Below are 8,889 nucleotides of genomic sequence, written 5' to 3'. Positions count from 1 at the left end.
CCCAGGAACTAGGTTGACAGAAATGTGTCCTTCGCTGTTATCTTACAACCATATATTGGATCTGTTATTGGGTTTGTTATTGTTAACTGTTATCTTAGCAACCATATTCTGGTTTTCCTTTTTGTTGTTCACTGCATACCAGGGGTCTGGTTCGAAATTGTGAGCCCTAGTGGACAGAATACTATAAAAAGCAGTATAACCTGCTGTTGGGGGCCACACTCTGGTAAGGAGTTTGGTCCTGATTGGTGGCTAGTCCTGATCAGTTACCTTGCCTCTCATTTTCTTCTCATTTTTAATAAAATTCATGTGTGACTATCATTTGTCACTGGTTTTTGTAATACTCTATTTTAGCTGACGAATGATGTAACAATAGCACTAAGCCTTAAGAAGCAGGAAAGTCCACCTGATAGAAAATGTTTTAACCAAAAGAATCACTTGAGGAGCTGGTTAAGAACCTGAAACCCCAGCTCTTCCCCACATTTGCTGTCTTGGGTATGGAGTAGGACCAGGGAATACGTGTTCTGTTTGTTCTGGTTACAACAAGCACCCAGGTTGTTCTTTTAAGTAGAAAATGTTGAGAAATGAAATTTGATCAGAGGCAGTGCTGGTGCCATGGGGGACAAGCAGGGCTGGTGGGTTCCAGGTACAGAAAGGCAGGCTTTGGGTTCAATTGGAAGGAATTGTTTCACACTGGAAAGGGCCCTAAAGAGGTGAGGCTGCCTCCCTGGCTGGATTCCAGCAAACCACCTCAACCCTTCCAAGGGCTAAACTTGTAGCAGGTGGGTGAGGATCAGGCTTACCTGGCAGAAATTCTGGGTTCAAGGGAGTGTGGACTTTTCAAAACTTGGAGCTAGTGATTAGTGTGAGGAAGGGGGCAGCAGCACCCAGCGATGAGAAATCAACAATCAACAGAAGCCAAAACCACACCCATGCCTAGAACCCAGGGAACTTCAGGGCAAGATAGAAACAGACTGGATGTAATTAAGCCCTCCAAGGCCTTGAGGACCAGAGGGAAGCTGACATTTCTAATCTACATGTACTGTGAACCACAGGAGGAAGAACACCATTGTTGATGTGCACTGCAGTGTCGGCTGTTAACAAGATTAACTTGAAACACACAGGCCTTGGCAATGAACATGCCAAAGCGTCTTGCATTTGCAAGTCAAAACTGAAGAGGAAATGGATTGTGAAGCAGTGGTCCCAGGGCTGCAGGGAGATGCACTGGCCTGGGGACCTTCGTCTGAGGTCAGTAATTCCCCAGGCAGCCCTGGGGCAGGAGGGAAAATTTGTGGCCGCCCTGACCTCTGGCAGCAATGTGTCAGAAGCACAGGTGTGGCCTGATTGTGGATCCTGGTGGAGTCTGGATCTATAGACTCATTCAGTGCTGGCCTGAGGGAGGCACGGAAACTTAGCAGTGGTCATCACCATTGTTGATTAATGACCCCTGCCTTCCCAGACGCATTAGCAGGGAGCTGGATTGGAAGTGGGGCAGCTGAGACTCAAATCAGCACAGTGTTATGGGATGCTGGAATTCTGAGCCACAGCTTAACCTGCTGTGCCATAACACTGGCCCCAGTAAATCTTGAAATGAGAAGATCCGTATATGTAGACAAGAAGACATAAGTAGTGTCATGAGTTCTTTTGCTCTTGTTGGATACTATCATCTGCTCTTTACTATCATTATTTTATGTAATTCTCCTGGCTGCCCTATGAAGTAGAAAGTATAATTGTGCCTATTTTGGAGATGAAGAAACCAAAGCCAGCTTGTCCAAGGCTGTATGCTTAATTATTGGCAAAAATGAGAACGGAACCTAGGTTTGTCTGACACCAAGTCCATCCTCTTAAAACCTGCACTGTACTGCCTCACAGTTTATTCCTGCTGGTCTTAAGTCAGTGAGGAGAGACATGGACAGCATCCTGTCTCACTTAGAGTAAACCTTGCTTTATTCACCGTCCCTGTCCTCGTGGAAATTCTTTTTCGACATGAGACAACAACCAAGATACCCTCATCTTCCCACAACAAAATTATACGACAAACAGATTACTTACCCCAGTGGTTGGGACTCAAGTGTATTAGCTTTTCATCATTGTAACACACGCCTCAAAGAAGCTACTCAGGAAGAATGGGGTTTATTTTGGCTCAAGGATTTGGAGGTTCGTAGTCGTCTGGTGAGGCAGCAGATGGCAATGGCAGAGTGTGTGTGCATGGAGGAATGATCGTGTGGTGAGCTGGGCTGCTGGGCACACTCGGGCTCTTACAACCAAGCCTCTCCCAAGAACTGGGCACACCCTCTATGACATGAGCACATCCCACTGGCTGCACAACCACCACTAAATTTACAACTTTGGGGATGAAACACCTGCATGAGCTCAGGAGTCATACCTTATTCAAATCACAGCGAGAAATGTTCCAGGTTCCAGGCATTTTTTTTGAGGATTTATTTATTTGAGAGAATTTCAGAAAAGGGAGAGACACACAGAGAGCTTCCATCTGCTGGTTCACTCCTCAGACAGCCGCAATGGCCAGGCCAAGACCAGGCCAACACCAGGCAGTTCATCTGGGTATCCCATGTAAGTGGCCAGAACCCAAACACATGAGTCATCTTCTGCTGCTTCTCCCAGGCCATTCGCAGGGAGCTGGAGGCGGGACATGAACAGGTGCCCATGTGACATGTCGGCATCGCAGGCAGTGGCTTTACCTGCTAAACCACAATGTTGGCCCCCATTTTCTGACTTTGGAAAACTTCTGATTGCATAGCACTAATCTGAAAAATTCAGTTTTTTGGCACGCTTTGGATTTCACATTTTTGTATTAGAGTAGCCATTATATTCTTTACCACCATGTACTCACAGGGGAAAAAAGTCAATTTCCTCCAAGTATGTCCTTGAAGAATCAGAAATCGGTAATTATATTAAATCTTGTCTCTGAGGCAAAACAAGTAGCATCCACTCACCACGTACAAGCAGTTCTCCCAAAGGCCCTTGTGTGCTATGTCAGTATTTACATATTTGCTCAACAGTGGAGTTACGCCTGCTGCTTCAAGAGGAATTGTCATTATTCGTGGCCAGTGCTAAGATCCGTGCTTCTGAGCAAACAATGGCATTCCGGAAGACGTGAACGTGACACTGTGGGCTGTCCAGTGTCCTGATCAAGGTGCCTGATTCGACTGATACAGCAAATGGATTTCTTCAGACTGACACACTTCAGAATTGTGTCAACACTTAGATCTGCACAACGCAAAGATTCAATACTTTTTTTAAAAAAAGATTTATTTTATTTGAGTTAGAGAGAGGAGGAGAAACAGGCATAGATCGATCTTCTATTCATTAGTTCACTCCCCAGATGGCCACAACAGCAGGGGTTGGGCCAAGCTGAAACCAGGAGCCAGGAGCTCCATCTGGGTTTTGCACAGTGGGTAGCAGGGGCCCAAGCCCTTGGGCCATCTTTCAGTGTTTTTATCAGGCCATTAGTAGGGAGCTAGATCAAAGTGGAGCCACCAGGACACAATCCGGTGCCCATAAGGGATCCCGGCATCACAGGTGGTAGCTTTACCCACTACGCCACAACCACCCACCCTAGGGATCAGTACTAACTGACCAATAAATGATGTGATAAAATCCACAATCCAAGTAAGACAAACTAAGGGGTAGGGATTTTAATGTTAATAGAGGATAAGTAGGATCTCACATTGCAGTTAAACTAAGAAATCACCATCATCAAACTTTAGTGTAATCTGACAATAATTCATAATGATCGAAAAAGGGTTAAAAGACTCCCCCTGCTTCCCAACACGGAGACCAGTTTTTACTCATATACTTTAGCCAAAACAAGAACAGACAGGAAAGCCTGGGCTGGTGGACGACCCGAGACCCTTCCCCAACCGCAGCCTCATGCCTCCCGTGGGAATCTGGGTCACTGGGACCCTGGACCCTATCCTAATTCACAAGCCCCCTGCCCGCCAGCCTGCCAGCCCTCTGCTAGGCTGTTGTTGCCATCCATCGCCCTCCTGACCCCCAGGCTGGAGACAAGCCGAAGGCTGGGAGCCAGGCCAAGCCTCCCAGAGGGACTGCTCCTTCCATAGCTCCCAAAGCTGAAATGCCAGTGTGGAGAGGCTGCAGTCATTGGATAGGGCCCCGTCAGGAGCTCAGCAGCGCAGTCAACAACCCGAGCCTCCTGGGGGCCTCGCCCAGGCCACCTCTGTGACCCCCTACAGGGCCTGGTCCCTGGGTTGTTGTCATTGTGCAGTGGGCCCTGGGCAGGATGTACACTTGCTGGCAGGACCTGGGGTTCCCACGGGACCTTCTGATGGTGGGACCCAGGTAATGTGCCAGTTGGGGGGTCACAGGGTCTCCTTTCTGCCCTGCACACGACTCAGAGCCCTGTCACACAGGACAGCCATGAAGCACTGGTCACTCATCGGGGTGACCTTGATAACTCTCTGAGTCACTTCCCCATGGAACGTTCCAGAGGCACTGCATGTGTGACGTGAGCACCTGCCGGAGGCCACGCAGCCCAGTTCTATGCACGGAGCATCCATGTAACCTCAGATCTGGAAGAAAGCTCCTTCACTAAACACAGCCTACCTTCCCCAGAAATGTGGAAGTGAGGATGACCAGGGGTGGGGGAGGTCCCATCCTCCAGTGTCCCCAAGTGGGGCAGCAGGTCCTGTCCTCTCCAGTAGGTCTAAAGCCTTGCTTTCAGCTCCCTGGGAACTTGGAAGGCCTGGGTGCTGCCAGGGGCCTCCTGAACTAACAACCAGGTCCCGCCTGCATCCTCTGCTGAGGTTGGGCCTCACCTTGGGCAGCCCGGACACACAGCAGCATGGACGTCCTGCCCGGCTCCACCTGGAGCTGTTGGACTGAAGAGCCGGTGGATCCCGTACCCCATGAGGCCAGCTGCATGGCCCTCAGGGGAATGGGGTTGTGTTCTCCCTTGAGGATGCAGGAGATGTTAGATACAGACACTGACAGCTCTGTTGCAATGCACAGCTCTGTGGACTGGGACCTCCCTGCTGTGCCAGAGACCTCAGACCCCGACCCTCATGTGCCTGTGCCATGTGGACACTGAGACTCTCCCTCCCTCCCTCTCCCCCGGCCCAGCCTCTGGGATGCGTCACTCTATGCTCTACTTCTATGAGGTCACCCCTTCTGTGATCCCTACACAGGTGAGATCGCCCAGCATTTGTCTTTCCGTGACAGCCAGCCACCTGTCACCTCCATCACCTCGCCAAGGTGCACACAGGAACCCAAACATCACACCGAACCAAAGCCACGTACAAAGGTGGATTTTATTCATGAGAAGCATTTGCAAATGCTCAAGGAAAGAAAAGCGTTCCATCAGCTGGGCCTGCAGATTGCTCCTGGTGATGGGGGCGGAGCGAGGCTACTTGGGGGCCACTCTGCAGCAGCAGCTGCCAGAGCTGCTCCCTCGGGATGGCAGGATGCAGCACGCCCTCAGCAGGAAGCGGAGGATCCTCCTGCCCACCCCGCGCCGGCCCTTCCTCTTGCCCTGGGCGCTGGCTGTGGTGTCAGTGGTGGCTGCAGTGGCTGTGGGCCCAGTCCCATTGGGCTCACAGGCTGCTGTAGTGGCTTCTGGCTCTGCGAGGTCCCCACGGCTCCCGGCACTGGGGCTGGAGGACGACACCTTGGAGGCTGGCTCGGGGGCGGCACTGGGAGCAGGGCTCCACTGCTGCTGTGGCTGGCCTGGTAGGAGAGAGTCAAGAGTGGGCTTACCATGGGGGGCTTGGGCTCAGCTCCTGGAGGCCCCGAGGCAGGGGGAGGGCAAGACTCACTGGAGACCTCAGAGGAGTCGGGGGCTGCGCTGGGAGCAGGGCTCCCGGCACTGGGGCTGGAGGACGACGCCTTGGAGGCTGGCTCGGGGGCGGCGCTGGGAGCAGGGCTCCACTGCTGCTGTGGCTGGCCTGGTAGGAGAGAGTCAAGAGTGGGCTCACCATGGGGGGCTTGGGCTCAGCTCCTGGAGGCCCCGAGGCAGGGGGAAGGCAAGACTCACTGGAGGCGTTGGAGGAGTCAGGGGTGGCACTGGGAGCAGGGCTCCACTGCTGCTGTGGCTGGCCTGGTAGGAGAGAGTCAAGAGTGGGCTCACCATGGGGGGCTTGGGCTCAGCTCCTGGAGGCCCCGAGGCAGGGGGAGGGCAAGACTCACTGGAGGCTTTGGAGGAGTCAGGGGCGATGCTGGGAGCTGGGCTCCACTGCTGCTGTGGCTGGCCTGGTAGGAGAGAGTCAAGAGTGGGCTCACCACAGGGACCCTGGGCTCAGCTCCTGGAGGCTCTGAGGCAGGGGAGGGCATGACTCACTGGAGGCCGTGGAGGAGTCGGGGGCTGCGCTGGGAGCAGGGCTGCTGGCACTGGGGCTGGAGGACGACGCCTTGGAGGCTGGCTCGGGGGTGGTGCTGGGAGCAGGGCTCCACTGCTGCTGTGGCTGGCCTGGTAGGAGAGAGTCAAGAGTGGGGTCACCACAGGGACCCTGGGCTCAGCTCCTGGAGGCCCCGAGGCAGGGGGAGGGCAAGACTCACTGGAGGCTTTGGAGGAGTCAGGGGCGGCGCTGGGAGCTGGGCTCCACTGCTGCTGTGGCTGGCCTGGTAGGAGAGAGTCAAGAGTGGGCTTACCTCGGGAGGCCTTGGCCTCAGCTCCTGGATGGCCCTGAGGCAGCAGGGGCTGGGAGGGGAGAGGGCAAGACTCACTGGAGGCCTTGGAGGAGTCACTTTGTGTGGAGGACACGTCCACGGCCATGCTGTCACAGGACACTGACACCACAGACAAGTCGTTGTCCTCTATGGGGTGGTGCTCGCTGCTCTGCGAGGACTTGGGCAGGGACGCGGGGCCGTGGGGCCGAGGGCCTGGTGACCCCTCGGTCCCCGTGCCTGGAAGCAGGCCGAGGCCCTCCAGGTACTCCCTGGCCTCTGGGTCCCGGGGAACACCCAGGGGCTGCAGCAGGGTGACCGCGCCCTCCTCGTCCTCCTCGTCCTCCTCGTCCTCCTCGTCCTCCTCGGCGGCTTCTCGGCTGGGGCTGAACCACCAGTGGGTCCTGGCGTCCTCCGCACTGGGCCTCCTCGAGGCGTTGACGGTGAGCAGCCACGACAGCAGATCCTGCAGGGCCGGGCTGACAGCACGCGGCAACGCATACCAGCCACACAGCACCCTGTCCCGCAGCTTGTCCGTGTCCTTGCCGTGGAACGGCAGCGCGGCCGCCAGCATGGCAAACAGCACCACCCCCAGACTCCACACGTCGGCCTTCAATGCGTCGTAGTCCTCCCCGAGGAAAACCTCTGGTGCGCAGTACTCGGGGGTCCCCCAGAAGCCCCTTACCAGCGTGCCCTGCTCCAGCCGCAGGCTCAGCCCGAAGTCCGCCAGCTTGACGGTCATGTGCTCGTCCAGCAGCAGGTTGCCCAGCTTGAGGTCCCGGTGCGCCACGCGCTGGCCATGGCAGTAGCTCACGGCAGCCAGCGCCTGGCCGAACAGGGTCCTGGCCTCGGCCTCGGCCAGGCCGCCCTGCTCAAACACGTAGCTCTGGAGCGAGCCCTTGGTCGCCAGCTCCATGACCAGGAACAGGTGCTTCCCCGCGTGCCGCTCCTCCAGCAGCCGCACGATGTTGTCGTGCCGCAGGCTCCTCAGGATGTCCGCTTCCCCCTGCGCGGACAGCGGGCAGCTGGGAGAGCCGTCTCGCAGGAGGATCTTCACCGCCACGTACTTGCCCGACGCCAGGTGCCGGGCCAGCTTCACCAGGCCGAAGCCGCCCCGGCCGATCACGTCCACGAAGCGGAACCCGTCCAGAGGAGGATGGAAGTCCAAGGAGTCTTCCATGCTGCCGGGCACCTAACTACGCTCTCTCGACTCCCTAATTCGCTCGACACACACTAGTTAATCACCGACCCTCACTGCACTGCCTACAACACAAAGGGACCACGGGGGCCTGACTGCCCAGCTGACTAAGACACAGCACCAGCTACTCTCACTACTCTAGAGGCGAAGCCGCAAGCCTACCTCAATAAAGCAGAAACAACAAAGAGGTAAAGTCACTAAATTCTCTAACGCTGATACTTCTGAGCAGGCTAGCTGACTAGAGTGGGGGAAGCACAAAAAAAGAAAACTGCAAAAAAAGGCCAAATGGGCAAAACAACAACGAGGAGGAAAACAACAAACTAAACAAAATGGGAAAAAGCAAAAACCAAACAGACCCAGAAACAAACAACCAAGAAAAAGCACAAGCAACACCAATGAGCGCAAAGGCTGGTTAGATGGGTCCTAGTTACACAGATCACAAAAGAGTGCTCTCTGGGTAAGGCGGACGAAACTCCAGGCCCCCGCAGCGCCTATATATAGTTTTTGGGGGCTCACCTCACATAGTGGTGCCTTATGAAGTCAGAGCGAGAAACAGACCAATCACAGCCCAGCCAGGGACTGTGGCATAATAGGACTTCCATAACAGTGGTGCCTTATGAAGTCAGAGCAAGAAATTGACCAATGGGAGCTGTAGTTCATCCACAGTGGTTTTCTCGAGAATCTTCCAATTAAAAAGAAATGATACCCAAAGAGTTTTGGCCTAGGTTGGTGATCGGGATGGATACTTAATTTTTGAGAAACTCCAACCTGTCGATTGCTTTGGTGGCCTTCTCATTTCTGGTTTAAATATGAGGATAAGTGGTGTCTTTTCAAGACCTCCTAGAGTCTCCACTTAGTGTATCCCCTCCTTTGCCTTTACCCTCTGAGTGATGGGTCTCAGAATGATGGGACAATCTCTCTGGCCTTGGTAACTCAACATGTGTTGTGTTGCCCAAGACACTGCCAGGTACACAGTTCGCATCTGCAGAGCCGAGAGGAAGGTGGCTTTGTCACCCTTTCCCCCTAGGTCACCGTCAGATTTCTCGGCAGAA

General features: G+C 54.4%; 1 protein-coding gene across 10 annotated transcripts; it reads right to left on the bottom strand.

The window, feature by feature from the left end:
• Positions 1-5,270: 5,270 nt before the first annotated feature.
• Positions 5,271-7,819, bottom strand: LOC100341218 (MAP/microtubule affinity-regulating kinase 3). 10 transcript variants are annotated; one of them, XM_008248524.4, is made up of 7 exons: positions 6,700-7,819; positions 6,532-6,594; positions 6,314-6,442; positions 6,163-6,225; positions 6,011-6,073; positions 5,793-5,921; positions 5,272-5,703 (listed from the first exon to the last, which is right to left on the bottom strand). In XM_008248524.4, exons 1-7 carry the CDS (start codon positions 7,817-7,819, stop codon positions 5,384-5,386), a joined length of 1,887 nt encoding a protein of 628 aa, XP_008246746.2. In that variant the 3' UTR covers positions 5,272-5,383. The 10 variants fall into 10 exon arrangements, with proteins under 10 accessions (XP_051682035.2, XP_008246746.2, XP_051682024.2 ...); XM_051826064.2 differs by lacking the exon at positions 5,793-5,921; XM_051826060.2 differs by lacking the exon at positions 6,011-6,073.
• Between the last annotated feature and the right edge of the window lie 1,070 nt (positions 7,820-8,889).

The sequence above is a fragment of the Oryctolagus cuniculus genome, chromosome 20 (genome assembly GCF_964237555.1).
Source record: "Oryctolagus cuniculus chromosome 20, mOryCun1.1, whole genome shotgun sequence".
Taxonomy (NCBI): Eukaryota; Metazoa; Chordata; class Mammalia; order Lagomorpha; family Leporidae; genus Oryctolagus; species Oryctolagus cuniculus.
The sequence above is the reverse complement of the archived record's forward strand: the minus strand, read 5'-3'. Positions and strand labels throughout refer to the sequence as shown.

Bases quoted from the DNA above. Each gene is read 5' to 3' on its own strand.
- LOC100341218 (XM_008248524.4), bottom strand. From the start codon at position 7,819: ATGGAAGACTCCTTGGACTTCCATCCTCCTCTGGACGGGTTCCGCTTC. The intron at 6,595-6,699 runs GTGAGTCTTGCC...CTCTCCTACCAG, and splicing joins TGACTCCTCCAAGGCCTCCA to GCCAGCCACAGCAGCAGTGG. The intron at 6,074-6,162 runs GTGAGTCTTGCC...CTCTCCTACCAG, and splicing joins TGACTCCTCCAAAGCCTCCA to GCCAGCCACAGCAGCAGTGG.